Source organism: Mustela erminea, chromosome 21 (genome assembly GCF_009829155.1).
Source record: "Mustela erminea isolate mMusErm1 chromosome 21, mMusErm1.Pri, whole genome shotgun sequence".
NCBI lineage: Eukaryota > Metazoa > Chordata > Mammalia > Carnivora > Mustelidae > Mustela > Mustela erminea.
Window position 1 is genome coordinate 560071 of NC_045634.1, and position 27034 is coordinate 587104.

General features: G+C 34.9%; 1 protein-coding gene across 11 annotated transcripts in view; it reads right to left on the reverse strand.

The window, feature by feature from the left end:
- The window catches only part of PSD3 (pleckstrin and Sec7 domain containing 3), a 727165-nt gene that overhangs the window by 325574 nt on the left and 374557 nt on the right, over positions 1-27034 (reverse strand). For 10 of the 11 annotated variants that reach the window (XM_032329159.1, XM_032329164.1, XM_032329161.1 and 7 more), the window contains 4 exons: positions 20363-20557; positions 20182-20262; positions 18305-18417; positions 15511-15569 (listed from right to left, as the gene is read on the reverse strand). In XM_032329159.1, the coding sequence (XP_032185050.1) occupies positions 15511-15569; positions 18305-18417; positions 20182-20262; positions 20363-20557 (448 nt within the window). Of the gene's footprint in view, positions 1-15510; positions 15570-18304; positions 18418-20181; positions 20263-20362; positions 20558-24305; positions 25001-27034 lie in introns of those variants that run through there. The other variant, XM_032329167.1, reaches the window with a different exon arrangement.

The window sequence follows — 27034 nt, forward strand, 5'->3', positions numbered from 1 at the left end:
TGGGTTAATTTTGTGAGTGGTGTAAGATAGAGGTCCAGTTTTTTTCTTTCACATGCACATACAGTTTTCCCAATACCATTTATTGCAGAGACAATCATTACCCCATAGAGTATTCTTGGCTCCCCTGTCAAATATTAGTTGATTGTGGGGCATCTGGGTGGCTCAGTTAAGTGTCCAATGTTTGATTTCAGCTCAAGTCACGATCTCAGGGCTGCAAGATTACACCCTATGCCAGGCTCTGTGCACAGTGTAAAGTCTGCTTAAGATTCTCATTCCCTTTCCTTGACTACCCCCTACACCTGCTCATGCTGTCTAAAAAAATTATACACACACATACACACACACACACACAACTTATATAAGTTGAATACATACACACACACATACACATCAACTTATATAATTCTGTTCCATTGGTAGATATATATACACACACCAATATATATAATTATATTATATAATTATATTGTACAATTCTATTCCATTGGTATATATATATTCATATTCATATACAAACACACACACAATCAACTTATATAAGTTGAATACATATATATAGAATATATTGAATATATTCTATATATATGTATATATATATAGTGATTATATATATGTGATTGTACATATGTGAGTTTATTTCTGGAGTTTGAATTCTGTTCCATTGGTTTATGTGTCTGTTTTTATGCCAGTATCATGTTTTAATTACTGTAACCTTATAATGTAGCTTGAAATCCGGAAATTTCATATATCTGGCTTTATTCCTCTTTCTCAAAACTGCTTTGGCTCCTTGGGATTTTTGTGGTACCATACAAATTTTAGGGTTATTCTTCCTTTTCTGTAAAAATTCCATTGAAATTTGAGTAGGGATTGCATTGGATCTATAGATGACTTTAGGTACTATGGACATCTTAACAACATTAATTATTCCAATCATGAATATGGCACATCTTTCCATGTATTTGTGTCTTCAATTTTTGTCAATGTCTTCTAGTTTTCAGTGTACAGATCTTTCACCTCCTTTTATTTCTAAGTATTTCATTGTTCTTGATAATATTGTGACTGGGACGGTTTTCTTTTTCAGATAATCTCTCATTACTGCAAACCCAACCCAAATGATTTTTTTGCATATTAACTTTTTATCTTCAATCTTTACTGATTTCCTTTATTAGTTCTAACTTTTGTGTATGTGGAGTCTTTAGCCTTTATTCTTCTACATTTAAGAACATCATTTGCAAATAGATGACTTTACTTCTTTCTTTGCCATTTGGATTCTTTTAATTTCTTTTCCTTGTTTGATTACTATGGCTAGGATTTGCATCACTAAGTTGAAAAGGCATAGTGAGAATAGAAACACTCGCCTCATTCTTAAAGGAAAAATTTTCACATTTCACCATGTAGTATGCTGTTAGCAGTGGTATGGCCTTGCTGAGGCATACATGCTTCCATACCCAATGTATTAAGAGTTTTTATGATGAAAGGATATTAAGTTTTGTTAAATGTCTTTTCTGTGTATATTAAGATGATTATATAATTTTTATCTTTCATTTTATTAATGTAATACATCAATTTATTGATGTGTACGATCGGAATTATTCCCACCTGATAACAGTGTATGTTCCTTCTAACATGCTTTTAATGTGGTTTGCTAGTATTTGGAGAAATTCTGCATGTCTTCATCAGTGACCTGTAATATTCTTTTCTTATACTGACCTTATCTGGCTTTTGTATAAAGGTAATACTGTTCTTGTAAATGAGTTTGGAAGTGCTTCCCCCTCCTCTTGAATTTTTTCTAAGAGTTTGACAAGGACTAGCATTAATCCTTCTTTAAATGTTTGAATTCACCAGTGAAACCATCTGGTGCTGGGCTTATCTTTGTTAGGAAGCTTTTGATACTGAATCAGTCTCCTTACTAATCATTGGTCTGTTCAGGTTTTCTATTTCCTTGGTGGACTCCATGTTTCTAGAAATTCATCCATTTACTCTAGGTTGTCCAATAGGTTGGAGTATAACAGTTAATAGTAGTTTCTCATCATTCTTTTTATTTCTGTGGTGTCTACTGTAACATCTCCTCTTTTATTTATAATTTTATTCATTTAGGAATCCTCTCTTTTACTCTTGTGTAGTCTACCTGATAGTTTTTCAACTTTGCTATCATTTCAAAGAACCCACTCAGTTTGTTAATGTTTTCTATTGCTTTTCTATCTTCTATTCCATTTATTTCTGCTCTTATTTTTATGATTTCCTTTCTTTTGCTAACATTGCGCTTAGTTTGTTCTTTTTTTAGTTCCTTGAGGTATACGGTTAGGTTAAGATATGTTTCTTTTTTCTTGACATATGTGCTTCCACCTATAGTTTCCTTTTAAAACCATTTATGCTGCATCCTATAAGTTTTAGTATATTGCGTTTCCATTTTTAATTGTCTCAAGACAATTTTTCATTTCCTTTTTGATTTCTTCTTTGATCCAGTGGTTATTTCTACATATTTGTGAGTTTTCCAGCTTTCCTCCTGTTATTGATTTCTATTTTCATTTTCTAACCTTTTTGGTCAGAAAAGGTACTTGACCTAATTTTTCTCATATTCTGTTTCTTGAGACTTATTTTGTAGCCTAAAATGATTTATCCTCATATGATTTATGTGTGCTTTCAAATAACATGTATTCTACTACTGCTAGATGGAATGTATATGTCAGAATGTATACGTCTCCTAGATCCATCAGGCCTATACTATTGTTCAAATCCACTGTTCCCTTAATGATTCTCTAAGTGATCTATCCACTGGTAACAGTGGATATTAAAGCCCCCAACTATTACTGTACTGCTGTTTATTGCTCCTTTTAGTTCTGTATTTACTTCTATATTTTGGTGCTCTGATTTTCAGTGTATTATCTACCTTCTACTTGCCAGTTGTTTATCCATTTATTTATTTTTTTAAGAATTTAGTTGACAGAGAGTGAGAAGAAAGAGAGCACAACAGGGGGAGCAGCAAAGGAAGGGAGGGGGACTGGATCCCAGGACCCTGAGATCATGACTCAAGCTGAAGGCAGAGGCTTAACCCACAGAGCCACCCAGGTACCCCTGTTTATCCATTTATTACAGGGCTATATTATTAGTTTTGAAGATTTTATTTATTTATTTGACAGAGAAAAAGAGAGTACAAGCGGGGGGAGAGGCAGGCAGAAGGAGAAGCGGGCTCCCCACTGAGCAGGAAGCCTGATGCAGGGATCAATCCCAGGACCCTGGGATCATGACCTGAGCCAAAGGCAGATACTTAACCAAGTGAGCCACCCAGGAGTCCCTACAGGGCTATTATTACGTTCCTAAACTTAGAATTGTTGTATCCACTTGGTATATTGACCCTTTCATCATTATAAAATGTCTTTGTTTCTACTAATTCTGGTCATAAAGTACATTTTGTTGATATTAACACAGAAACTCCAGCTCTCTTCCAATTACTGCTTAAATGGTACTTTTTTCATTCTTTAACTTTAAACATATTTGCCTCTGAATCTAAAATGTGCCTCTTCTAGACAACACATAGCTGAATGTTTTTAGTCCATTTTTCTAATATTTTAAGTCCGATGTCTGGCTCTCCTCGAGGCAGTTTCTATTGACTACTTTCCTTTAGTGCGTATGACCCATACATTCTTCTTTCTTTGCAAGAACTACTTGTTGCAAACTAAAGATTTTAAATAATATGGCAAATCTGTAAATCAGATTCCTCCCCTTCCCCAACTGTTTGTTGTTACTGTATTGTTTGTTTAGTGACTTTTCCTGAACTAATTCTTTGTTGTATGTGATCCCTGAAGTCTCAGTTAGCTGATTTTATTATTGGATAGAGATTTCCTGAAATGCCTTGAATGAGTAAGCATCCCAGCCTTTGTCATTGGGTTCTGCATGCATGTTAAGGTATAATTTCAGTGCTCCAGGAGACAGGTTTTTTTTCTTTTAGGATTTTTTTTTTTAAAGATATTTTTAAGTCTGTCATAGTCTTCACTTTTTGCTTATGCAGAATCTCAAGGGTCGTCAGAGGTAAGAGCTTCAAGCCTTCTCAGGTTTTTCCAAGGCAGGTGGACATAGATTCCCAAGAATATGTCAAAGTTCACCAGTATGCTGTATTTCCCAGCTTTTCCTTTTAAGTTTTTTGGTCAACCTTATGTTTGCCCAACTGCTATTGGAACCAGATGCAACAGTAATGTTGAACAATGGTCAAATGCTTAGGGAAAAGATTGTTTTTACTGAATGAGCGCACAGTCAGATCAAAAAAAAAAAAGAAACGAGCTCTGCAAGTGAGGCTTTTCCAGGCAGCTGCCAGACAAGTCAAATAATGACAATTCCCTGGGAATGGAGCTTTTGAGGGAGCTCCTAACTGCCTATTCCTGTCAATGATTCTGGTTTTCACAGCTAATATGACTGTGAGAGACTAATGGTTTTTAAGATTACTGTGGAACTGAGGAGAGGGGAATGATAAAAAAGCGAGTGAAAACACCACAAAATCTTACTGTTCTTATGGATATTCAGCTTTTTGTTCTGTTTTGTTTTCTTCAATAAATACTCTACAGATTGTTGCAAGCCTTTCATTAATCTCCAGAGTTCTAAAAACATTCTGACCATTTTTTGCAAGTGTTCTCATTGTTCTTTGGAGGAACAGATTTTCAGAGTACTTACTGTCACTTGGAAGTACTATTCGCTCCATCTAACCTTTAGACACTAATGAAAGAATAGTTTTAATGTCAATAATGTCCATATCAAAAATTAATTTTGTAAGTTTTAGTTACTTAAACTTGTAATGAAAAAATTTAGAGGACACCTTTAAACTGGAAGAAGGGTACTATTTTTTGTTCAAAATTCTTTTGAAAGACTAATGAGCAATATGTTTAAAGATCACTAAGTCACAAAACTTGAGGACATTATGAATTTTTATTATATGGTATAAATAAAACTTTCATCATTTAATTAATAGTTATGTTTTGTAACACTGAAAAACAATGATAGAGTTCCTGGCATTATTTTGGTTTATAAAGTCATACTTCATTCTAAATTCAGACTTATTTTATTTACTTGCTTATTTAGCATTGCTTTTTGTATACTTTCACAGCCTACATTAGTGTAAAGATACCATTTTGACTTACATGAATTTTGAAATAACAATTAGGAAAATAGCAATTAGGGAGAAAATGGATATGTAAATTCAAGCTAACAATAACAATTCATACACTTTGGGTCCTCCAGAGTAAAGAAGAATTAGTACAAACACCCAAGAACTGGTGCCTCAATCTGCCTGACTAATGCAGGAAAATAACCAAGATAAATGGCTCTCTACTAATCAAAGATGCTCAACAACTTACTAATATTTGATTAGTTGAGGTGGTTATATCTGCCATTTATTGTCCTTCTCTGACTCACTGGCAGTTCTAGGTAAGGCCCAGGAGGAAAGGCGAAGGGTCTCGTTAGTCCATTTGTGCCTTACTTACATATATGGCTAAACCTTCCTGAGTTTTTGTACCATTTTTATCATGGAGTAAAAGTAAAATGAAATGAAGTCTTTGTAATTGAGAAATACTCCTTCATATAATACCTGGATTTTTCCTTCTTCTTATACCAAACTGTATCCATTATTTTGAAATATTATTATTCAAATACTGTCCACTGAACAAAGCTAACTGTAATCACTGATTTTGTATCTCAACCATTCATAGCTATCACAGAGAAACTCACACACTGCCATGATTCTATTTTCTTCCCAAATTGATTCATAACTCTGGAAAAAAGTAGGCTTGCTCTGAAACAAATGCTGGCCAGTTACATGCCAAGGCAGTAATTTTGTAGTACCTTTTTATATTCTGGATTCCTTTCCATTAAATGAATAAAAGCATGGAGATGTGAAAAAGCCTCTTGATGAATTGAGAGTCGAAGAAATTGTTTCCTGAAATCAATGCAACATTTCCAGTCAAATCTGAGCTGTTTGATGAATATGAATCTCTGGATCATTAACTAAAATCAAGAGGCATCTTTAATCAAATCTAAAATTTAACATACAGAATGGAAAATCCACAAAAAGTAAGAATTCCGTTTGAAACCCCAAAATAACAGGACCAAATTTTGAATAGTTGGCCAATTAAGGCACAATCCTTAATGAGAAAGAATATTAAGCAAAAAGATGAAAAACCCAAGACTGGTGGTTCATATCCCCCCAAAGATTTAAGGCTTTTCTCCAAAAGGATTATACTGCCATTTTCAAATATATTAAACTATTATCTTAGAATACAAGAAAGAGTTCTTGTCTCCATTTTTTTAAAAAAAATACATTAAATGACTTTTAGAAATGATTTGATGAATTTATCATTTCTCAAAAACTGAACATAGATACGTTTTTTAACATGTTGTCATTCAGAATGTTAAGTAAAAGGATCATCTTTAACCTTACTCTACTATGTCTGGGAGAGAGAGAAGGAGGATTCATGTACTAAGGGCAGGGGGTGTAGAAAAGTTCTATAAATTTGTGAAAAGAACTAGATAGGAAATATTTTAGGCTTTACAGGTCATGAGGTCTCTGTTATAACTACTCATCACCTTATCATTTTAGTGTGAAGATGTAAAAGAAATGGGTGTGGCTGTGTTCCATAAACCTTCACTTACAAAATCAGACCTTCGGCTGGATTTTACCTGTGGGTCATACTTTGCTGACCCCTGATCTTTTTTTTTTTTCCTTTAAGATTTTATTTTTAAGTCCTCCCTATACCCAGTGTGGGCCTGGAAATCACAATCCTAAGATCAAAAGTCACATGCTCCACCAATGAGCCAGCCAGGTGCCTAGTTGACCCCTGAACTAAAAGAAAACTGGAAGGAAATGGCATTTGTATTCAAGACAACATCATGAGTGAGCATGTAAATAGATTAGAATTATGTATTAGAGTATGTATTCAGATGTATTCTGTGCCTTACTGTTAAAGTTATGGCCTTTTTCCCCACTCAGTTGATAATCAGCTCCCAGCTTTAATGGTAACAATGAGAATAAAAGGAAAAAGTTAAGATGAAGAGATTCCTTCTTTAGAGTCACCTAGAAACCATACAAGCTACTGTCTGAAATTCAGCACAAGAGTGACCAAGTCTTTGCTTTGAGTATGCTTTCCCTGACAACTGGAGGAATGAAACCTTCTTCAAAGCTCCAGACAAGACCTAACCTAAACTCAGATCTAAGAGAGCAGCTAGCAAGGACAGCTATCTCAAGTATTCACCAGGAAAACAGATCACAGCATATACTCTGACTTACAGGTTGCAGAATTAGGCAAAATAATCCTAAAATTTTTTTTTTAATAATGTAGAATCTGGCATTGTGGGGAAAAAAAAAATTTCAGAGAAACTAAAAGCTTTCATGATCCATTGGTAAAATCTGGCCTCATAAGTCTTGGGATTTTAAAACCACAGCAGGCATACCCTCCCACATGATAATTCCACCTCCTCCAACATGTTACAATAATTGGGGGGAGAAAAAGCATACTACAGATTTGGTAATTACTTCAGTTCTATAGATCTGCTATAAGCTATTTTGCTTTTGTTTTGTATTCTTCTCTCTCAAGTAAGTTTAATTGTATTATGCTGCCCTCAGGTGTCTATTTTTTTATATGTATGATTAGCAGGCAAAGCAAGATCCTTCATAAATTTCCAAACCAACCAAGAAGCTGTGGCTGTGATATTCAAAGTATTCTTTCATAAACCCCAATCATAGGTTAATGTAAGTATTAGAAGTTCAACTTTTAGGTATACCTGAAATATTACTTGGACTTCCCTGCCACTTATATAATACACTGCCATTAAAAAAGGAAGTAGACATGGTTTAAAGAAAAAAATATGGCAACTGATAATAACATTCTAAGACAGTGGTTCTCAAAGTATGACTCAGGGATCCTGTCCAGGGAGTCCATGAGGTCACACTTAGTATTATAATAATACTCAGAACATTTTTTCACTCTCACTCATAAGTTAGAGTGGAGTTTTCTAGAACCTACATTACTTGTGACATATAGCAACTAATTAAATACAGAAGCAGAGAATTCAGCTGTCTTCTATTAAGCCAAATAGGAAAGAGTCTTGCAAAAAATTTTCAATGCTATACTTTCCACTGACTTTTTTTTGTTTTGCTAAGTCTAATTATTATTCATAAAAAATGAATGGTATTCCTATAGGATTTCACTTGTATGTGGAATCTGAAAAACAAACAAATGAACAAATAAGTGATGCGGATTAAGGAGTGCACTTGTGATAAGCATCACGTGTTCTTTGTAAGTGTTGAATCACTGAATTGTACACCTAAAACTGGTATTATACTGTATGTTAACTAACTGGAATTTAAATTAAAAACTTAAAAAATACATAATGTGTGTAAAGTTTAAAAAAAAAAAAAAAGGAAAAGCAGAAGCAGACCCATAAATATAGAGGAACAACTGCTGCCAGAGTGGAGCGGGGATTGGGGGTTGGACAAAACATGTGAAGGGGAGTAGGAGACACAGGCTTCCAGTTATGGAATGAGTAAGTCACAGGAGAAAAAGTACAGCACAGGAAAAACAGTCAATAGTATTGTAATAGTGTTGTATGGTGACAGATGGTAGCTACAGTTGTGGTAAGCATAGCATAACAAACAGACTTGTCAAATCACGAGGTTGTATACTTGAAACTAACGTAACATTGTGTGTCAACTGTTCTTCAATTAATTTAAAAAAAGGTACAATATTCCTTTTGTAAAGGAAGTACTGCATGGGGATATAATGTACATCATGGTGACTACAGTACTCAATGTCTGAAACTGAAGAGCAGCTTGAAAGTTCTTATCACAAGGAAAGAAAACTGTAACTATGGATGGTGAAAGATGTTAACTAGACTTACTGTGATCATTTTGTAATTATATGTAAGTAATGAATCATTATGTTATATACCTAAAAATAAACTAAAAAATAAAATTCACTCATTTTAAAAGAAAAAAGTATGTTATTCATTTAATGGGTTTATTATTGCTATTTTAAAATACTAAATATTTTTTAAATCTTATCCATGTTAGTTTCTAACATGGTAAAATATTAATGGATATTCATAAAAGCTCTTTGGGGTCCTCAAAAAAATTTAAGAGTATAAAGGGAATATGATACTAAAAAGTTTAAGAAGTACTGTAGTAGCGGATTCTGTAACAACTTCACAGAAAGTATTTCCTTGAAATTTGAGAAGATAGAAGACACTGACCTCATTATCAAATTACAAAGACTAAATCTACTTTTAACTTGTCATAGAATGACAGATGTTAACTTAAGTAATGGGATTAGAGGTAAGAGGTTTGTTTCAGTCACCTTCCTCACCCTCACTCCTTCCCTCCTCAAACCATGTGCAGGAAGAAAGAGCAAAAACAGACTTGAGACAGAGTTTGATCTGCTTTATCATTTTCTACTAAAGACCTGTGCGAATGTGAAAAACTCTTAATGGTAAGAAGGAAAAGGAAAGCAGCTACTGAATAACGTACAAATTCGATAACCCGAAGTCCCTAAATGAGCCCCACTGACCCAACTGATGTCTCCATATTGTATTTTCCATGTATGAAACTATTCTTAAAAAAGGAGAACTAGCAAAAAAAAAAAAAAAAAAAAAAAAAAGTGAAGAAAGGAAGAGAAGTGGGGGAGATGGCTAGAGGAGGAAGAAACAGGGGAGGTGAACCATGACTATGGACTCTGAAAAACAATCTGAGGGGTTTGAAGTGGCGGGGGGGTGGGAGGTTGGGGTACCAAGTGGTGGGTATTATAGAAGGCACGGATTGCATGGAGCACTGGGTGTGGTGCAAAAATAATGAATACTGTTATGCTGAAAATAAATAAAAAATAAATTTAAAAAAAAAAAAGAAATGGGGGAAAGGAGGCTTTCATTTTGAGAAGTCACAGAAGCAGAGAAAAGCATTCCTATTAAAATCCACACATCAGGGGCACCTGGGTGGCTCAGTGGGTTGAGCCGCTGCCTTCGGCTCAGGTCATGATCTCAGGGTCCTGGGATCAAGTCCCACATTGGGCTCTCTGCTCAGCAGGGGGCCTGCTTCCCTTCCTCTCTCTCTCTGTGATCTCTTCCCTTCCTCTCTCCTACTGTGATCTCTCTCTGTCAAATAAATAAATAAAATCTTAAAAAAAAAAATAATCCACACATCATTGTCAATGTGACAGTATCTTAAAGGTCATTTTAAAATTGAAAAATCTGAGGGGCACCTGAATAGCTCAGTCAGCTAAGCATCTGCTTTCAGCTCAGGTCATGAACTTGGGGTCCTGGGATTGAGCTGAGTCAGGCTCTCTGCTCAGAAGGAGACTGCTTCTCCCTCTCCCTAGGACCCTCCCTGCCAACTTGTGCTCTCTCTTGCTCTCTCTCTAATAAAGAAAATCTTTAAAAAAAATAGAACAATCTATAAGACATTTTTCGATAAAAACACTTCCACAGCTGATGGTAAAGGTTCTCAAGCAATCCCCAAAATGCTCCTTATGGTAAGAGAAACAGTAACAGAAAAACTGAATCCAATGCCCCACCAGAAATCCTTGGCAATGCTGATCCAGACCTGATCCTTCCGTGAACTATCATTATCACTGAGAAGCCCCAGGGATGAGAGCCTGGAAGTCACTGTAGCTGGGAAGCTCCCAAAGAGATGAAGGGAAAGACTTGGAACCAAGGACATGGAAAAGAGGCCTCCAAGGGGAAGAAGGCTTGTTGACTAAAAGGAAATTAAGAACAAGGCTAGAATCTACAGTAGGGTAAAACTCAGATAGGAAAATAAATGAATGCCAAAGACGGCTTTCCTGGCAGAGGGCATCTAGGATGTGGGGCGACAGAGACAGGAAGAGGAGCCCAGAGAGAAGACAGCTAGACAGGAGGGAGAGCAGCAGGCAAAAAGCACTTCAGGCAGCTGGCCAATTACAATAATGATTATCACAGAAACAGAAATTTCCTAAGGATGTTAAAGGCCTATGGTGCTTTTGAGGGTAGAAAGGTAAAACAGCACACTATGAAAAGTAAAAGCATTAAACAATTCTTATAATAGTCATTTTCTACTTCTGATAATAAATAAAATATTTTGCCCGCCAATTTAAAATTCTACGATCCTACAGAGCCAATCTAGGAATTAAAAAAAAAATTACCAATGCAGTTTACACACTGAAAAATAATGAACTGCTAACATTATTCTATTACATAACCTATACTTGACTCCTTTCTGCCCTTCTACCAGTATGGTATACTAACTGTCGTTTTATCCTTATTCAACCTATAATCTAACACCAACAAAAACAAAAAGAAAAACAAAAACAAAAAAACAGTAAGGTCCTGCCTCATAATTAAATTCAGACCACTGAGGATGTATTCAACATACCCAGAGTATCCCAAAGTTATCTACAGGATGACTAGACTGAGCCACCACTCCAGAAGAACCACACCCCCAATTCCTTTACACCTGTTGCAGAGTGGGCTAGCTCCTGCCATTACTGAAAAACACAGAGATGCCTTCGGTAAAATTCTTATTAAAAATCCCAAGCCACAGTGTCAAAGGATAGATTCTGCCACAATACCTTGATTACAAATAAATGTCCTTGCTACTGCCTCTAACCAAGGCCTGACCCTGGGCAGCCATTGTCTTAACAGATCTCCTTTGAATTTTAGCTGTGAAAATGACCAACTGATTCTATATTTATCCATCCCAGTCTTCATTACAACTCAGTCTACATCTAAAACTTCTTCCCACTTCAGGGTCCAACACTGGTGCGAAGTTTCTGCCTATTGTCCTGCCCCTGACACCTGTCTTCAGTTCCAGTGATAATCCTGGTAGATAGCTGAATCTCTGTTATGATCCAAGGACCTGAGAGCGAGTTACAGTCAACAAAGCACAAGTGAAGATCAGTCCAGAAAAGAAATAGTATAGAATTTATTCTAACTTTATAAAATCCTTTATTCATACTTTTTCCAATAAAACACAAGGCTTTAACGAAAAAGATTTTCATATTTTCAATTTTTTCCTTGTTGATAGCTCAAATAACATCAATACAACTTAGTTCCCATATTGTAAGAGAAAAATAAACTCTAGAGTTTGTTTTAATAGAAAGTTATCTGTATATGCAAAAGTTTAATTTACATACATATTTCATCGATGAAGAGTCATTTTAAAAATAAGAGATTACTCAGCACATTAGCTATGTGACCACAATTATAAAAATTTTTTCTAAGAGAATAAACTACACGCAAATAAAAGCAAGTCAATACTGTTGCTAAAATAATAATGCATCATTTGTATTTTTTTAAAAATAGGTACAAAAGGGAATCAGCATTTTTAGCTCCACTGAAATTATGACATTTGAATGAACTTCTCCCAAAAATATTGCATATACTTCGGATTGTTTTTTTTCCATGTGAAATTCAATTATCCAAGGTATAATTAAAATATCTCCCCAGTACTTTTCCACTACAGCACCTCAGTTACCTGCTATATTCTAAGTTAAAAGGACTAATGGAAGTCAGCCTAGCCAACACTATCAGAAATGATTTTTGACTTCCACGAATGTCTCATTCATTTCCAATCCTTACCCAGATGGCACAGAATTTGGATAGAGTAGACATACTGTAAGTGTTTGTTGAATGTTAGAATAAATTATAAAAAGAAAAACAGAAAGGCATTCCAACATATAACACTATATTAGATTTATTACATTAGTATACATTCAATGATTTTATTAGTAAGAAAAGTTAGCAGAATGAACAAAGGCCCATACCAGTGCATTTCCAATGTATCATTCCTCAGAGTAAATAAAATCCACAAGGAGGATTCATCACAAAGAAAAGCCAAAAGAAGCTAATTCCCAAGTTATGCCTCCCCCACTGAGAGCATGAGGACAAGCTTACTGCAGTACTTCTTAGAAAGATCATGCTGGTGTATTGCTATCAGGGCACAATGGTAAAGAAGAAAAGGAAAATGGCTTACTAGTTCACTTCCCAAGAAGACTATTCTAGCATTGGACTAAGTAATGAGAGGTGATGGCCTAGGCAGTACAGCCTAGGGAGGAGGTGAAAAGGGGCAGATATTAGAAATAATTCACTTTATATTTTGAATGATTCACCTTCAAAGGGGTCATGCTAGTAAGTCAAAGAGAAACTGTAACAATACATCAGGCAATCATGATGCAACAGAAACTACATCCATAAAACTACATTTTATTATGGATAAAAACTTACCACCTAGAAGGAAAATTTATTTTTAAAATGAATCCAGAGTTGGAAGATAAGAAAACACATTTTCATATGGTTAGTTCTTATGAAACAACTATATATTCAACAGACTTTCAACAGCATGCATTGTAAATAAGGATTTAAAAAACCTCTAATATACAAAACCTAACCACAGACAATCCTAAGTATATAGCACACATTTTCAAGAACAAAGCTAAGAATAATCAAAAAATTATTAATAAATTATTAATAAAAATTAATAATAAAATTAATAATTAATAAAAATATGTTGGTAATATTGTACTTATTCTCCCTCTTACATGTAGTTCTGTCACTATAGCCAGTTGTTAATTATGTACAATTGGCACAACTCAGGATAATATTAAACTGTTTATTCGTATACTGCCTCTTACCTATAAACTCTTACATTCTAGTTGCAAAAAGAAACGTTACTCTTCATTTAGTCTCTTTTCAATTATATAAAAGTGGTCTGAAAACAGAGCAAGTGCAAATCCGAGATCTGTGGTTCTGAACTTATGGACTATAAACACTGGGGTGCTCATGGTTAGTCTGGATATCAAACAAGCTGAGTTATCTGAATATGTAAAAAACCTCACACCTTTATTTACTGCCATATTTAAAATTATTGTGATTAATAAGATAAACACTTATTTGAAAGTATTAAGGCATTATTAGTTTTCTAAAAAGTAATTCAGCTTTTAATAGAAATTAATCCCCCATCTAGCAACTTCTACAGAAGTTCTATGAGATCCTTAAATTTTAAATAAGAATTGAACGTGTTACTGGATTTTTTTTGTCATCATAAATTTTCTCAGTCAACAGACACTAAATGCACACCCATCATATGTGAATGAGACCTTAAAATATCTCACGTGACAAAGCTACCTTATATTGGGCTCACTAACTCGGATCAAAGTTATTATGTGGACAAGTATTCAAAAATTCTCTCTTAAGTGGGAGGAAAAGAGGAGGACAAAATTGTAACTGTCATCATCATAAGACAGGCAGAGAAAAAAGCAAGGAAAACTTGCTTTGCTGGTAACAGAAAAACAGGGGTCAGGACGGTACAATGAGTTGTCATCCCCATAACAAACCAGTGAGTTTAGATTCTGATCCTCATATCAAGGCTCACGTTGCGGGAATCCTAGCACCTTTATATCCCCAGGATGTATTATGGTGCTATGGCCCCAAAATGTCCCTGAGCATATCTACTAATTTTATTCTGTATCATCACTGGACACGTTACATATGTCTACAAGTCACTTCGCTATTCTAAATACAACTCATGGAAATTGAAAAAGGAACTTCCTAGTTTCCTAGTTGAGTTGGGAGGTGTGTGAAGACAGTGTTAGCTATCACTGTATCTCCTCTTCATTTTTCTGACAGAACATTTCTTTTCCCCTTCAGTCCACTTTAATCGTCCCAAACTGCACCATTTTGCCTTTCTTAAGGAAATGATGTGTCCTTTTGGAATATGAAAATGAATTTGTACAGATACCTCAGCTTTATTCTTTCAGTGTGATTTTTTAAAATTTTAAGATAAATCATATAGCAAATCAAGGGATGACCTAGATTCTTTAATTATAAGAAACTTGGTTTTCTCTTCAGAATAAATGGACCTGGGACTATGAAATAATTTTTGTGCTAAGTGAGTACATACTGGCCTATATTAAACTAAAAGATTTTCATTTTCTCTAAGATAAACAGTTTAAGTAAATGCTAAAATTTCACACCTATGGAAGGTAAAATTTTATATATAATTATAAAGCATCTCACCCTGGTTAAGTTTTCTCTAGATTTTTCAACAGCAGATGAGATGGTAATTAGAATATTTTGATATTTCAACTAGTAAAAAAGACCATGTCAGCTGAGAAGCAAAGAAAAGGCTGTGTTCTTAAAACTGGCTACTAGATTTAGTAAAAACATGGTCATCATCTTCAGCTCTAACTTATTTCCTCTTTCCATCATATTATCAACCCAAATAGCTAACCCAAAAACAAATGCTCTGTCTCTGCCATCTACTGGAGAAAAGATACAGAACACACTCACTACAGGTAAGTCAACTGCAGACATGCAGAACATATCGTATTCATGTTAGCATGTAAAGTAAGTTTTTTTTTTCCCAAGGGTTTACATTTACCTACCTGCCACGTAGAGAATGAGAGAAGGGAAGGGGAGAGAATAAGTGTGTATGAACACAAAAGCAAAGATAAGCTCAAAATATTTTAATTTCTCTAAGTAACGGCTTCACACACCTACACTTACATGGCCGTGGAGATCCGTGTTAAGAAGCATCATTGCACAGGTAAGACAATGGACTCCATCTAAGGGAAGTGACAGGAAAGAAAGCATTAATTCACCATTTCCCGTTGAACTACTTATAATCATCAAAGTGGCATACGTTAAGAACCTCTGAAAACACAATAATGTGGCTAAGCACAATCATGTTTGTTTGGGGAAACAAACAAAAATTATTAAAAGGGCCTCAGTGCAGACAGTAGGGCTCTGCTGGTGATAAAGTATATTATTCTTAACTCTCTGGAGTGTAGTTTGAGAGTACATATCTTAAGCTTTGAACAGTATCTTTTGACACAGCAAATCCATTTATAAGACTTTACACTAAGGAAATAGGATCTAGACAAGATACAAGGGTATCCAAAGAAATATCACTTATAATGGGGAACAAGGAAATAAAACCCTCCAAAACCACAATCCTGTTATGTTTAAGACATTAAAAATGTTGTCGAAGTATGCTGAGTGTTGAAACAAAAAGATATTTCACAATAAACTATTATATGAAAAGCACATTATTATGTGAAAAGCACATATTCTATGAAAAGCACAAAATGCAGTATGATCCCATTTAAATATAAATACATCTAGAATAATATATAGCATTATATTAAAACATTACTGTCTCTGGGTAATGAGATAATTTTTATCTTTTTATTTATATTTTCCTAATCTTATGTAATAAAAGATGCAGAAATGAAAATAAATTATTTGCTACCGTTCCTTCTTTTTTTTTTTAACTTTCTGGGAGGAATGCAAATTAAGAAGAAGCAAAAGTTACAGGAAACCAAGATTTGGGTCTATGTACTGTCCGGGTATTAGTTCTCTGGCTAAAAATATATATGGGCAGCAACAGTTATCCTCTTTCTTGACAATTCACTAAAGGCCACTGGTCCAGGATACTATGGATCAGCCAAAAGTAAAATACTGCAATAATCTTGTAAAGATTAAAAAATTAAATATTCAGGGGAAAGATGCTGCTCCAACCAGATGGACCATGTCCCATTTAGGTGGAAACATCACTTTATTCCTTGATAAAGGAAAAGAAAAAGCACTAAAAATTAGAAGCTTCTCATTTCCAAACCTTAGAATTACTTCTCCTCATTCTTTTCCTGCAATTCTCAACCCAAGGATAGTACACAATGGTAGCTGCAGATGCAGAAAAATCCTATTGTGTATGCCAAATGTGCGAAAGGCAGGCCTTCCTAATTACTGAATTCATGAATTAGAGACAGCTTATTTCTCAGAAGTATGCCTTTGAGTAGAGTAGGTGATTTCTATTATTAATATCTCAAAGGAGATGCTACTGAATGCCCAAAAGTGTATTTATTCCAGTTCCAGATTATTATTATTAAATTTTAAGTACATTTAAAATAAATTCCTTGAAAGCATTTGTAAAACTCTCAGCACCCAACTCTCCAATACCCTTATCAACAGCCAGATAAGTGCACATATCCAAATTCCTTATTTCATTCAGGAATGTCAATATTTTATTAGATTTAGAGGAGGCTTTTAATAAAAACAATTCCCTTCTATCCCTTTCATTCGCTACACAATACTGATTCGTGATAGAAACAGTGAGTAAATAGTCTAAGTATAATCAAAGAAAGGACAGAAGAAAATTAAATTCCCATTTTATGGAGATGAATGTGACTCTAATGATGAGATTGTTAGTTAATTTAGCTATAGCCTGCAGGGCAGAGGCTGGGAATTAATCACTTTAGTCAACATCTACACTTATCCCAGTTAACTGGCAAGACTGAAGCTAGAGAAAATGGTTATTTCTGGTGCCTCTAATCCTAGTGATCTATTCCAGAATTCGTGTTTATGAAAAATTCTCCAATCGCAAATGAATGCGCCTGCCTTCAAACCTTGAAAATTTTACTTTATTGCAGGAATTGACATGGAAGAAAAACCTCTTGATAGGGTGCATCAACAATGAAATAGTTCGAAGTTGCTTTTTAAAAATAGTACAATAAACATAAACTCATAGTTCATTAAAATCACAAGTCAAAGTCAGTGATCAGTATTGCTACAACGAATTAGCAAACCAAAGCACTGGAGACACACTACAAACACCAGTGAGATTTGTAAACGTTTCCAAAACTAAGTATACATGCTCTTCAAGAACTTTAGATTAATCAGAGGGATAGAAAGAAGAAATAAAACCTGCATTTCATTTATTACAATGTGCTTTGCATGTAAAATTTCAGAGTGATTTAAAGCATCTTATCATACTATAGAACTGGAAAACAAAGTAAAAATAATAAAAAGAAAAAAATGTCATGCCGCCATTAAATATGACACAAGAAAATGCTCACAACTGAAAGGGAAAGAACAGAAAACACAACTCTGTAATGATTCAAATTTGAAATTAAATATTATACAAATAGAGAAGGAAATAAATCAAACAGTTGTTAAAAGTTATCTCCAGATAATTAGAGAGCCCTAGATGATTTTCATTTTCTTCTGTATAATTTTCCATATTTTCCACAATAAAATTTAACTTTTTTTTTTTAAGATTTATTTATTTGACAGAGATAAATCACAAGTAGGCAGAGAGGCAGGCGCAGAGAGAGAGGAGGAAGCAGGCTCCCCGCTGAGCAGAGAGCCCGATGCGGGACTCGATCCCAGGACCCTGAGATCATGACCCAAGCCGAAGGCAGCGGCTTAACCCACTGAGCCACCCAGGCGCCCCAATAAAATTTAACTTTTATGAGAAAAATAACCCTTGTTTCTTGAAATACAAACATTTCCATCACATTACCTTGTGAAGCAATGGTATTTGGGTTACAATAAAAGTATCTATTGGAGAAGTGTATTAAAACTCTCTCTCGTTCTTGAGTTTCTCCCACAAGAGAAAATGCTTTAAAGAAATACCTAAAGAAAGAATTAAGAGAAAAAAAGTGAAACTAGAAAACATTACCATACTCTTTATGTTTGATAAAGTTAATTCATATATAATATAAAATTAATTATACAAAGATATTCTAGTTATTAAAAAAAACTTGCTAGAGATAGCCATTCGATATAAATTTAATTCTATAAAATGTTAATATGAAAGATGACAGAATAGTAACAGTAACATGGTAGCTAATACATTAAAATAAAGCCCTGGGAAGGTAGTAACTTCGCCGTATGACTGAAATGACAAGTACCCATTTAAAAGATCAATCAGATAAAAACCAAAGAACACTTAAATATCAAACCCATAACCATGGAGGCTATGTTTTAAAACTATAACAGTTTGTCATTTTGTTTATATGATTGTACTTGCCACTGACACATTGTTATATAAAACAAATGAATCACTAAACTCTACCTCTGAAACTAATAATCATTATACATTAATTAAGTGAATATAAATAAAATAAAATTTAAAAAAAAGAAAAAAATTACAATTATATTATCTTGTGTACAAGTTTTGTTAATTTTATTTTGCCTATTATCACATTATATTAACTTTTTATATGAGAAGAAAATTGGGAGCTAAAACCCAACTAATTAATGTATAAAAATTCTTTGAAAAACAAAAATATGCCCAGAACCACACACCAATCTAAATCAGAGTCACTAAGAGTACCGTCTATTAATGATGAATTCCAATGACCCTCACTTGACAAAGTGGATGTGCTTCCCTAAACATGAGTTAGGAAGGAAAAAAAAATCCTTTAAAATGTTCTAAGAAATCTCACAATTAGAAGAAACATACAACATTATTATTTCTATGATGAAAGTGTTGCTTTCTTAGCGTGTTAACTTATAACAATCAAAGTGGAATTTTTCATAACTGTCTTTTATAAACCGTATCAGAGAATAATGCATAAACATCAATCTTTTCTCTACCCTTGTTTTCAGTGGAAAAACCTATGTATGCCCTCAATTCACACAAAGTACCACTGAATAAGTCATTATTGTGTATTCTAACCTAAATATCCTCACGCTACCTCCCAAAACACAGTTTCCTCATTTATAAATCTAGAGGGTTATACAGATGATCTCAAAATTCCTCCAGGCTCTGACATGTTATAAGATTAATAAGAGGTAAATGCTGACTGGGTTTTACCTTCATGGCTTTTAGAAATTTACAGTACACTATGGTGTGAAAAGTGAGGATCAGTGTGTTTAAACCTTCATTTGAACAGATCAGCAAAAAGTGCTACTATCTGAAACAGTTTACAGATACCTTCTGCCAATTATATGTTGATGTTCATTTTTATTCCATTCATGAATTAATTCCAAGCATCATCTTAAAGGCTATTTGGCTATTATAAATAAATGTTTGGGCAGGAGGGAAGCCTGTAATTCTACAGTCTGTAAATCTGTGCCTTTTTAAATTGATCATCCAAAAACCAGATTTCCACAGATTCCACTTGTCAAGACCTACTTTTGAGATTCCACTTCTCAAGACTTACTATTTTTTACTATGTCATCTACTAGATGGAAAATATGATTTCATGTGTGATTTCATAAAAAAATTATTTTCTTTCTATTATGTCTAATAAACTATTGTATAATCTGAACTAAGATCACAAAGTCACTGTGGGCTAAAAGAATTAAAACTTGGATTTTAGTTTCAGCATTACTTTCTCTTCTCAGAATTATTTGGAAGCAAAAAAGAACAGAAGTGGTATTTAATCATACCTGAGAGACTGATCCAGTGTCATCCCTGTAAAATCAAAAAACTTCAGATATTCTTCTGCCACTAGTTTGCTAAATTCATTGCTATAAGAAAACAGGATAGACTTTGTTATTAAAATCCAAGCTATTTAAAAAGACACACACACAAAGACACACTCAGACACCACCTTGGTACACAACGTACTTCTTGCCTAGGTGCTTTGCGACATCCGATCTTTTGAATCTGTCTAGTTGATAAAGGCGTTTGGCCAACCTTTTGGCTGCTTCTGTGTTGCTGCTGGTACCATTACTGAGACTTTCTGAGGTCTCCTTTTCCAGAATTTCAGTGCTCCCCATATCAGAATGAGCCTCTAGCAGTGTTGTTTTTACCCCAGCATTGCTGTGAGAATTGATAAAGAAGAAAAAAAGAAAAGGTTTTTTTTTAATGTGACAAAAAGGAAAAATAGCTGATGAAATTACCATGCTATTGTAAAAACTAAATGAAAAAACTTTTAAATGAGATAGTTTTATCCTTAATTAGTCCTAAAAGTATTTCCAGCTACCATATTTCAATGTACTGAAGAAGTGATTCCTTAAACCCTTGAGGTACAGTTCTCAAAACTTTTAGTCTCAGGACCTTTACATTTTTAAAAATACGGAGGACACCAAACACCTCTGTGTTTATGTGGGTTACATCTATTGATATTCACAGCATTGGTAATTTAAAAAGAAAAATTTTAAATGTTAACTCACTTAAAAATAACAAACCCATTTCATGAATATAAATAATATATTTTATTAAAAATAAGTTTCTAAAACAACATAAAATTTAGTGGGAAAGGCAACAATTATTTACATATTTAGAATAATGGTTGGCTTAATGAAGATAGCTGGGTTCTCACTGCCACTAACCAATACTCTGTTTTGGTTAAAATATATTAAGAAAACCCAACCTCACACAGATATTCAGTTAAAAAAAAAAAAAGTAACTTAATATCCTTTCCATATAATTGTAGATATTCTTTTTTTTTCAATGTGGCACTAAAATAAGATAAGTGGTAGGTTCCCAAAGGTTAGTGGCAATATAGTATCAAAGAATTTTTTGTACTCGTATTAAAATTTGTCTTCTACTTTAAATCAATCTTTTACCCAGGCAAGATTCTGTACCATACATTGGCAATTTGCAAAATATCTGTTGACACATTTCATTATACAATACTTTTTAAAATCATATTTATTACATCACCACTATTATCTTCAGAAAAATCTTTAATTATGGAAAAGCTACCAAACTCCTGGTGACAGATAAAAGTTTTCCAAATTTCTAAGTTTTAACTGAAAGCTCAAGTTGCATTGCCGGCAAAATATATTGTCAGTTTTCTTAGAGTATTAATAGGTTTGCTCTAATAATTTTTGAGAAAATGGCTGTCAATAACCATAATTTGTCAGTTACACTTCGAAGGAAAAATGGCATTTCATAAAAAGCAACAAGTTTATAACTCATAAATCAAATTACATACAAGACTGTCCCAAAGAAAACCATCAGGAGAAGGGCTTTAATGCATATTTCCCATTTCATCACACATGAAATTAAAATCGTATATACTCAAAGGTTAAAATGTATTTATTCTGTACTGCTTCATCAAAGAATTTTTAGGTGAGACTGACTTTTGTTTTTCTTTTGAGTGCATGATAGTGAAGAACAAAGTAACAACTAGGACAGTTTGGAGTCACTACCTTGATTTGTGCTAAAGTCTGCAAACCATTGCTTCTGCATCATCAGTGTAAATATCAATACAGTGAAAAAGGAAAATAATACTGTACTGTTATTATAAAATAATTTTGAACTCATAAACCTCCTGAAAGGGTTTCAGTAAGCCCCACAAACCACAAAGTGAGCACCTCTGCCCTTGAAAGGAGTCACAAGCTATAGCCTGTGGCTGGCTATGGAATGCTGCATCCTCCATTTGTAACATAACCAATAATGCAAATTTCCAAATCCTCATTTTAACTTTATAACTAAAGAAAGATACATTTATGATAAACTATGACATTTAAATAGCCTTCCAACATACTTACCACAGACTCCAAACCGGACACAGAATTTTTCTATAATGAACCAGACACTAAATATTTCAGGCAAGGTCACATTAGGTCTCTGTCACACATGCCTCTATTTTTTTTGTTGTTGTTGTTTTTCTTTGTTTTTCCCAACTTTTTAAAACTTAAAAACCATTCCAGGCTAGGCTGAACAGGCAGGCCCACAAGCCTACTCTTGCCATGTCTTTGCTCTATATAGTTCTTTAACTTGACCTGAATTAAAGTGGAGTATCCATTTACGTCCAACCCAAGATACTCTGAAGAGGGAACAGGATGATAAAATTAAATATGTAATTATAATTGTTACAAAGGGTTTTAAGATTTTTATTAATTTATTTATTTGAGAGAGAGAGATCACAAGTAGGCAGAGAGGCAGGCAGAGAGAGGGGAGGAAGCAGGCTCCCTGCTGAGCAGAGAGCCCAATACAGGGCTCGGTGCTCCCAGGACCCTGGGATCATGACCTGAGCCGAATGCAGAGGCTTCACCCACTGAGCCACCCCGGCACCCCATTTACAAAGTTTTTTAAAAAACAATAAAAATAGTTGTAAACTTACAATAAATGACAAAAATCATTGTAACAAAAAATATTTTTTTTAAGAAGAACTATTCAGTATCTATTTTTGTCACTTACTGTACCTTATGATTTTCCGTTTCCTATCACCAATAAGTGACAGCCTGGCAGGTACACTACCACTCAAATGCAGTTCCAGCCACTAGGCCCAGCCAGTACACCAGGTAGCTCCTAGGAACTGCACTGCTCCATACTTCCCCAACCATGCTAGACTTGAGGGAGATAACCATCCCTCACAACTCCTCTCCAAACTCAATTTTATTAGCAAGTATGCCACATGCTATCCTTGAAAGAGAGCTATATGGGGAAGGAATAGAGAGAGGTTATCCCATAGTGTCTTTTACACTCAATTATTTTGCTCAATGCATAGGTCAACTCACACATCCCACAGGACACTGTGGAGAAGCTAGACGTACCAAGTGGGGGCTTATCAAACCCAGGCTGACTTGATTTTACTGCAGCTATTAATGACAATACTTCATTTTTTAAAGTCAGTCAAATATTAAACCATAACTGATGCCAGGACAACAAACATAAAGTGGAACTGCCCCAGGCAAACTAAGATATTTGCTAAACCTTCTTTAAACAGTTAGCCACCTTAAACAAATTTCCAACAGAAATAGATACCAATTAAAATATATTACTTCATTATGAGATCTTCATGCAAATACATTTAAATATTTTTTCATCCTAAACCTTCCTCTACAGAGTTACCAGCCAGTTTTATGAAATCTATCCTATCAGAAAACTGAGTATTTAGTCATTATATACAGCAAACCTATAATATATAAACTCGTAGTAGAAAATTCTTTTAAAGGGCAACTCACACTTTGTGGTGGAAATGTAAAATATTTATTTGAAGAACTATTTTAGTTAAAATCAAGTAATTTTTATAATTATAAAAGAAAACCCCTGCAGTTGTGTCTGCATGCATTCTCTTACTCTATGTAGTAGCTATCATGGAGAAAAAACAAATGCCAAAGAAAGCAGTTTCTTTTCAATTAAACTGTTACTTACCGCTCGTTTTTCAAGACAAATTTATGGCATATATTTAATCATTCCATGTAAATAGTATAATTGCACCACACATTCAGTACTGCAAAGATTTTGTTCAAATACAAGAGACTTATCCTAAAGAGCATATACATTTTATAAGTGTAGTGGTGATAGTCACTCCTGTTCCTCATTCCTCATGTTTGCCCCCTCTTTCTACTCGCTTGCCCAGTCCAGTCTATATCACCTCATTCTCCCTACATTCTTCAAAAGGAGGTAATTTTAAAATCTGTTCAAATCAGATTTCTCTGGATCTTCTTGAAAAAACCTTCAATGAAAAAGAAATATAGTGGGGATAAATACCTCCATTCCTAGATGGCTTCATTCTGTCCCATTTCATGATTTATGAGATTACTTGAACAAGAACAGAGACTGCTCTTTTCAAATCAGAAAGCGTCACAATATGATGGCAATACAAACTCACCAGCAATAAGGAAGACACCAAAGAGAACTCATCCCAGAGCATAGGGTGACTGGGCCATACATACATCCTCTTATAAGCCCCTTCTCAGCACTCTTTGCCCCACAAGTCCAGTGTTTGTTGGTCCACTAGAGCTTCTAAGGATCTAGCTCCCTGTGAAGTCATATTACTATGACCTCACCAACTTGGCAGAGGGCTTACTGTTGGGGTTTTTGTAATGTTTTTACAATCACAATAAAAATAGGAGCCCGAACACAAGAGCCACTGTATATAAGGAGCATAAACAACAATGGTAGCCTAGCCTCGCTCACACTTGATAAAGCAAACTGGATAATCCCTCTCAGGAGAGATGACACCCCATTTTGTTTCCTGGAATACACAAGAAATTGTTCATCTAGTCTGCTGAATATTAGATGCTTTCAGTAGTTTGATTTTTTCCTTTTTTTTTTTTCCTAGTCCCTCTTCTTGATCAAGTACTTTCACAATTTCCTAAGGTGAAATTCCTACTAGCCACTTAAATATAGAAAGACTCCCAAAAGATTCTCCCTGTGTTCTAGATAATGCTTCACTGGGGCCTGTACCTCACACCTGCAAACAAATATGGTAACACTAATATCAAAAGAAAGATCAAATTATTGAGTCTGATCACCGGGCATTCCCATAACCTTTTTTAATGATAGGATTGCCAGTTTTTCTAAATAAAAATAATAGGATACCTAATTAAATTTCAAATATACAAAAAATCTGAACTTCAGATAAACAAAAAATAGTTTTTAGTACAGAACATATATACACACACAAATCACTCAACGTTTATCTGAAATTCAAATTTTTTAACTGGTCTTCTTACACTTTACCTAGGTTCTCCTGATAACACAACCTCTTAAAATGTTTGTTCTAAACTTATTTGAAGAATTCCAATAATGGTGTTCCCTAACTGCCAACAGGTAATGTGTTTCACAGCCCATACCATGGGTTTATTGTGACTTACTTATGTAATTTTTATTCCTTATTAAACTACTTTTCTATAGTTTCATCAAGACCTTCTCTCATTTGCCTATGACCTACTGATTCTTCTCTAACCTCCTCTAAATATAAAGGAAAAACTCTCTTTTCTCTATATAGTCACTGTTCTTTCCAAGCCTACATACCGCTACCACAGATGTAATAATATGCCTCCTTCATAAAAATCTTACACAAGATAAAAATCCAGGGGGAGAGTCAAGATGGTGGAGGAGTAGCAGACTGAGATGACATCAGGTCACAGGAGTTCAGCTAGGTAGTTATCAAAACAATCCAAACACCTACAAACCCAGCAGGAGATCAAAGAGAAGAAGAACAGCAATTCTAGAAACAGAAAATCAACCACTTTCTGAAAGGTAGGACTTGCAGAGAAGTGAATCTGAAGTGACAGATTCTGGCTGATGGGGGAGGGGCCAGCTCCCAGCAAGTGGGGGAGTAATGGAGCACAAAATCCAAACTTTTAGAAGTCTGCTCCACTGAGGGACACAGCTCTAGAGGCTAAGTGGGGGTGGAGCCCTTGCGGGGACAGTGTGGTCTCAGGTCCCGCGGGGTCACAGAAGGATCAGGGATGTCTGAGGGTAGCAGAGTTCACAGGTGTCAGAGTGAGGAAGCCAACAACAGAGACCGAGCCAAGTAGTGAACTCCCAGCGTGGGCTTACTTTAAACTGTGATCTGCGGCACAGCTGGGCCACTGCTCTTTGAGCAGATACCCCACAAGTGTCAGATCCAGGGAGACCCACCTTCCTCCACCAGAACCGTGCAGCAAGAATCTGCTGGGTTTGGAGACTCCAAAGGGGACCATGTGCCAGAGACAGAAATGCTCGGTCACAGGCTGGGTGAGCTCGGAGTGGGGCTGGAGACCAGGGAGATGGGAATGATTGGGCGCTTTTCTCTGAGAGCACACTGAGAAGTGGGGCCACGAGCTCTTGGCTCCTCTTGCCTAGAGACTTCAGAGCTCTGTGGAAAGCATTCAGGGAACAAAAGCTCCCAAGAATGAACCCTAGCAGATTACGTAGCCCAGCCCCTGGCAAGGGTGGTACAATTCTGCCTCGGGCAAAGACATTTAAGAACCATGGCAACAGGCCCCTCTCCCAAAAGATCAGCAAGAATATCCAGCCAAAACCAAGCTCACTGATCAAGGAGAACAGTGGAATTCCAGAGGAAGGGAAAGCAAAGCATGGAATTCATGGCTTTCTCCCCATGATTCTTTAATCTTGCAAAGCTAATTAAATGTTTTTAATTTTTTTTTCTTATTCTATTTTTTAACTTTTCCTCTTTCTTCTTTTAGTGTTTATTAACTAATTTATCTTAACAATACCTTTCTTTAAAAAAAATCTTTTAAATCTTCATTATTATAGTCATATTTTATCCTTCATTGTATCTAACTTTATTTTTTGTATACATATAGGGTTTTTTCATCTAAAAAATTTTGGGATACAGTATCTTCTAATAGATCAAAATATATCCCAAATCTAGCACACGGCTTTGTTCTAGTTTCCAGCCTGAGCAAATCCTCTTCACTTTTTCTTTCTTTTTCCAACCAACTTACCAATTCCTTTTTTAGACTTTTTAAAAATTTTTCATCTTTACAGTCATATTCCATCCTTTCATCATGTTTACCCTTGTTTTTGTATATATATTCTTCTCTTCTTTAAAATTTTGGGAGGTAGTTTCTTCTAACACCCAAAATCAAGTGGGTGGCTCCATTC